Consider the following 3,718-nt stretch of genomic DNA (forward strand, 5'->3'; position numbering starts at 1 on the left):
GATATTTGTGTACACGTATTATTGTTGTTGTTTGATATTTGTTTTAAGTATTATTGTTGTTGTTTGATATTTGTTTTAAGTATTATTATTGTTGTTTGATATTTGTGTACTAGCATTATTATTGTTGTTTGATATTTGTGTACAGTATTATTGTTGTTGTTTGATATTTGTTTTAAGTATTATTGTTGTTGTTTGATATTTGTTTTAAGTATTATTATTGTTGTTTGATATTTGTGTACAGCATTATTATTGTTGTTTGATATTTGTGTACAGTATTATTGTTGTTGTTTGATATTTGTTTTAAGTATTATTGTTGTTGTTTGATATTTGTTTTAAGTATTATTGTTGTTGTTTGATATTTGTGTTGCGTATTATTGTTGTTGTTTGATATATTGTTTTAAGTATTATTGTTGTTGTTTGATATTTGTGTTGCATATTACTGTTGTAGTTTTCATAATTGATAAGTAAGAGATAATTCAGTTAATGGATAGAACAAAAAATAACTGAAGCTTAAAATAAAGATAAATATGCTTAATAACCATAACACATTAAAACTGTTTTAACAAATCTGTCAACGACGCAAGCCCACAATTAACAATCCAACAAAATGATAGATAATTAATGGCTTATCTTAACAGTGGTAGTTTGACTTGACACAAAGTTACGTCAATTAACAACAGTTTAGCTAAAATACAGTCTCTCTTTGTGCTGAATTTGGTGAGAGTGCCATTTCTCTCTTTGTCTTCATTAATACAATCCCTCTCGCTCCCTATCCTGATTCATCAATCTTTTTCTCCCTTTGTTCTGGTTTACACAATATTTCAACTCTCTCCCTTCTGACTCGCTCACTCCCTCTATTTTTGTCCTCATTCATCCAATCTTTCTTTCTCTTTGTCCTGATCCATCCAGTCCTTTTCTCTTTGTCCTGATCCATCCAGTCCTTTTCTCTTTGTCCTGATCCATCCAGTCATTTTCTCTTTGTCCTGATCCATCCAGTCCTTTTCTCTTTGTCCTGATCCATCCAGTCCTTTTCTCTTTGTCCTGATCCATCCAGTCCTTTTCTCTTTGTCCCGCTATCTATGTTTAATATGTATTGTATTCAACTTATCTCACTAAAGGGTATCTGAAAAATCTGGAACTATATGCACTTCAACGAATTTTACAAAATGTGTTATATATATGTCCTGTTCTTGTAATTCGAAACGAGTTTGGATTAACAGCAGGATTAACTCGACCTTTTCATGCTTTAACAGTGCCTTAATCAGTCACGTATTTGAAATTAATAAAAGCTGCGAGTCACCTATGATTCACTGTAGATTCCGTTACTCATGTTTGATGTGTATTCTATACTACATGTTTTAAATGATGGCACCAGCTATGTAGTGTATTTTATACAACATATGTCACTATATAACATTACTTCATGCTAGATGTGTATTCTATACATCTTCTCTCACTAGATGGCACCACTTATGTTTAAAGAGTATTTTGTACAATTTATCTCACTAGATGGCATCACTTATGTTTAAGGTGTAGTTTATTTAAAGAATTATCATGACGTTTTATTAACGACTGAATACACTACTCGGTCACTTTTCTTCCCGCTGGTCAGAGGCAAAATAGAGGATTGAGATTACTAAAACAAAGCCTAAAACCAGGTTCCGATTTCTCGCGTTGGACAAATCGTCCATTGTGTAACTTTCCGCTAAAAAACACGAATAAAACTTTTCTTATCGTCTTGTCGTTTGTTAAACCATTCTGAAATCGAAAGATATTGGCCAATAATTCAATTGGTGTTTTCATTTCATGACTCACTAATATTATTCAAGCTAAACGCTAGTTAATTTCTTATATTTGCTACAGCTGATAAACTGTATCTTAATACAAAGTTCAAAATGTCCACAAGAGATGGCAGCACGTTGGTAGGTACTTCGAATTGCTTTGGAATAGTCGGTATACTGTATACACTCAAGCTAGTTATATTCTGTAGGTTCAACAATTAATAAAAAAACAGATACCGAGGAGCTCTTTCCAGATGCACTAGAAACGGTTTTCATTTCTAAGCTTTATGTTTTGAGCGCCATCTGACGAGCATAGAAAATATTCTGTTAAGAGCAACGAAATTTGTGATAAGCTTTCCATGCAACTAATACAAGTAAATGTGAAGCTAATAATTCACAGAAACACGAAGAACTTTGAAGGACGAGAGTATTTATATATTTATGTTTTGAGCGCCATCTGACGGGTATAGAACAAATTCGGTAAATAGTAATGCAATTGTGATAACCTTCCCTTACAAATGCGGGACGAAAATAGATTTTACCGTCTCTAAGAAGCATTAACTTATTTCACTCACAACGAAAGGTATTGGTAAAACATCATACTTGGCCAATGAATTGATAAAGTGGATCTAATTTATCCGATTATCGAAGTAAATTGATCAAAAAATAAATTCAAAGGGTTATCACGTATAGGATCATTTTTTATGATAATTGAACCAAACCATAAACACCACAACAACTCATGTGTGTGTAGACCTGTACGATGATTGCATGATACAAATCATTTATATATATCTAGAATACAGATCACACACGTTTGTCAGTCTAATGACCAAACTGATTTATTATTTAGTGTTATGAATTGACTCGAAATGCCTCAAAGCTCGTTTGATGTAATTAGATAACATTAAGGACGCAGTTTTACAGGATCAAGCAATAGAAAGGTTCTTCGGGTGCACGTAAAGTGGATAAGGACTCATCTTATGGCTTGACTTGTGGCGCCACATTCTTTATGTTGGGTGTAGAAAATTAATAATATGCTTGGGAACAAGAACTCTGCAATCGATAAGGATCCTGGTATTTGCCTCAAACACAAAGGAGTCTTAAATCTGAGACCAAAAAAATCATCTCGGAGATTATAATTTATGTTAAAGAAATCAGGACAAACAGGGAGAAGGATTGGACGAATCAGGATAAAAGATAGAAGGACAAAGAGAGAAGTAATTGAATTATTTGCCATCTAGTGAAATAAACTGTATAAAATACACATTAAACTTGTCGACGATATTAGATACAATTTAAACATCGGTGGTGCCATCTAGTGAATGTTTTTTCTATTTATTTGAAAATTGTCATTTTGCCGTTTTAGTTAACAACGTTTCGTTGTGACAGACCTTAGAATATTTTAAGTGTTTCGTTTCCTAACTGGTTTTTCTGGAGTTGAATATTATAATAATCCATTCTCTCATATATATATATTTATTTATTTATTTCACAATTATGTGTATTACATCAGACGATTACTCAACTCTGATGAGATAATTATGTAGAAACATATTATGGATGTACGCGCCCAAATACTTGATTGAACCACTAAAGTTCTAACAAAACAATATATAAGTATAATTGGTATAATTATATATATATATATATATATACACACATGTTACACCATTAGATGTGTTCATCATAAATCCACCCACTCTGTATTTAATAGAGATTCGTTGCGTCCATAAACACGAAGAATCCTTCTTGGATTAATCCAATTCCCAGCCATATGATAAACATAAATAACCTTATTCTCGTTTTTGTGTGTGAATAATGAATTTGAACAGAAATTTTAATGAATGGTCCCCCCATATTGACTGGTTCGTCATTGTTCGTCATTTATTTAAAATTGTGTTCTATTATAAAGAAATGGTTGTTGCGCATACCAC

At 32.2% G+C, this 3,718-nt stretch overlaps 1 protein-coding gene across 1 annotated transcript in view; it reads right to left on the reverse strand.

Annotated features, from left to right (window-relative positions):
• Positions 1–870: 870 nt before the first annotated feature.
• Positions 871–3,718, reverse strand: part of LOC106467066 (chitin biosynthesis protein CHS5-like) — a 50,125-nt gene continuing 47,277 nt past the window's right edge. The window contains exon 4 of the mRNA XM_013927380.1: positions 871–1,077. Coding sequence (XP_013782834.1) covers positions 871–1,077 — 207 coding nt within the window. The remainder of the gene's footprint in view (positions 1,078–3,718) is intronic.

Source organism: Limulus polyphemus, unplaced genomic scaffold (genome assembly GCF_000517525.1).
Source record: "Limulus polyphemus unplaced genomic scaffold, Limulus_polyphemus-2.1.2 Scaffold2475, whole genome shotgun sequence".
NCBI classification, from domain to species: Eukaryota; Metazoa; Arthropoda; class Merostomata; order Xiphosura; family Limulidae; genus Limulus; species Limulus polyphemus.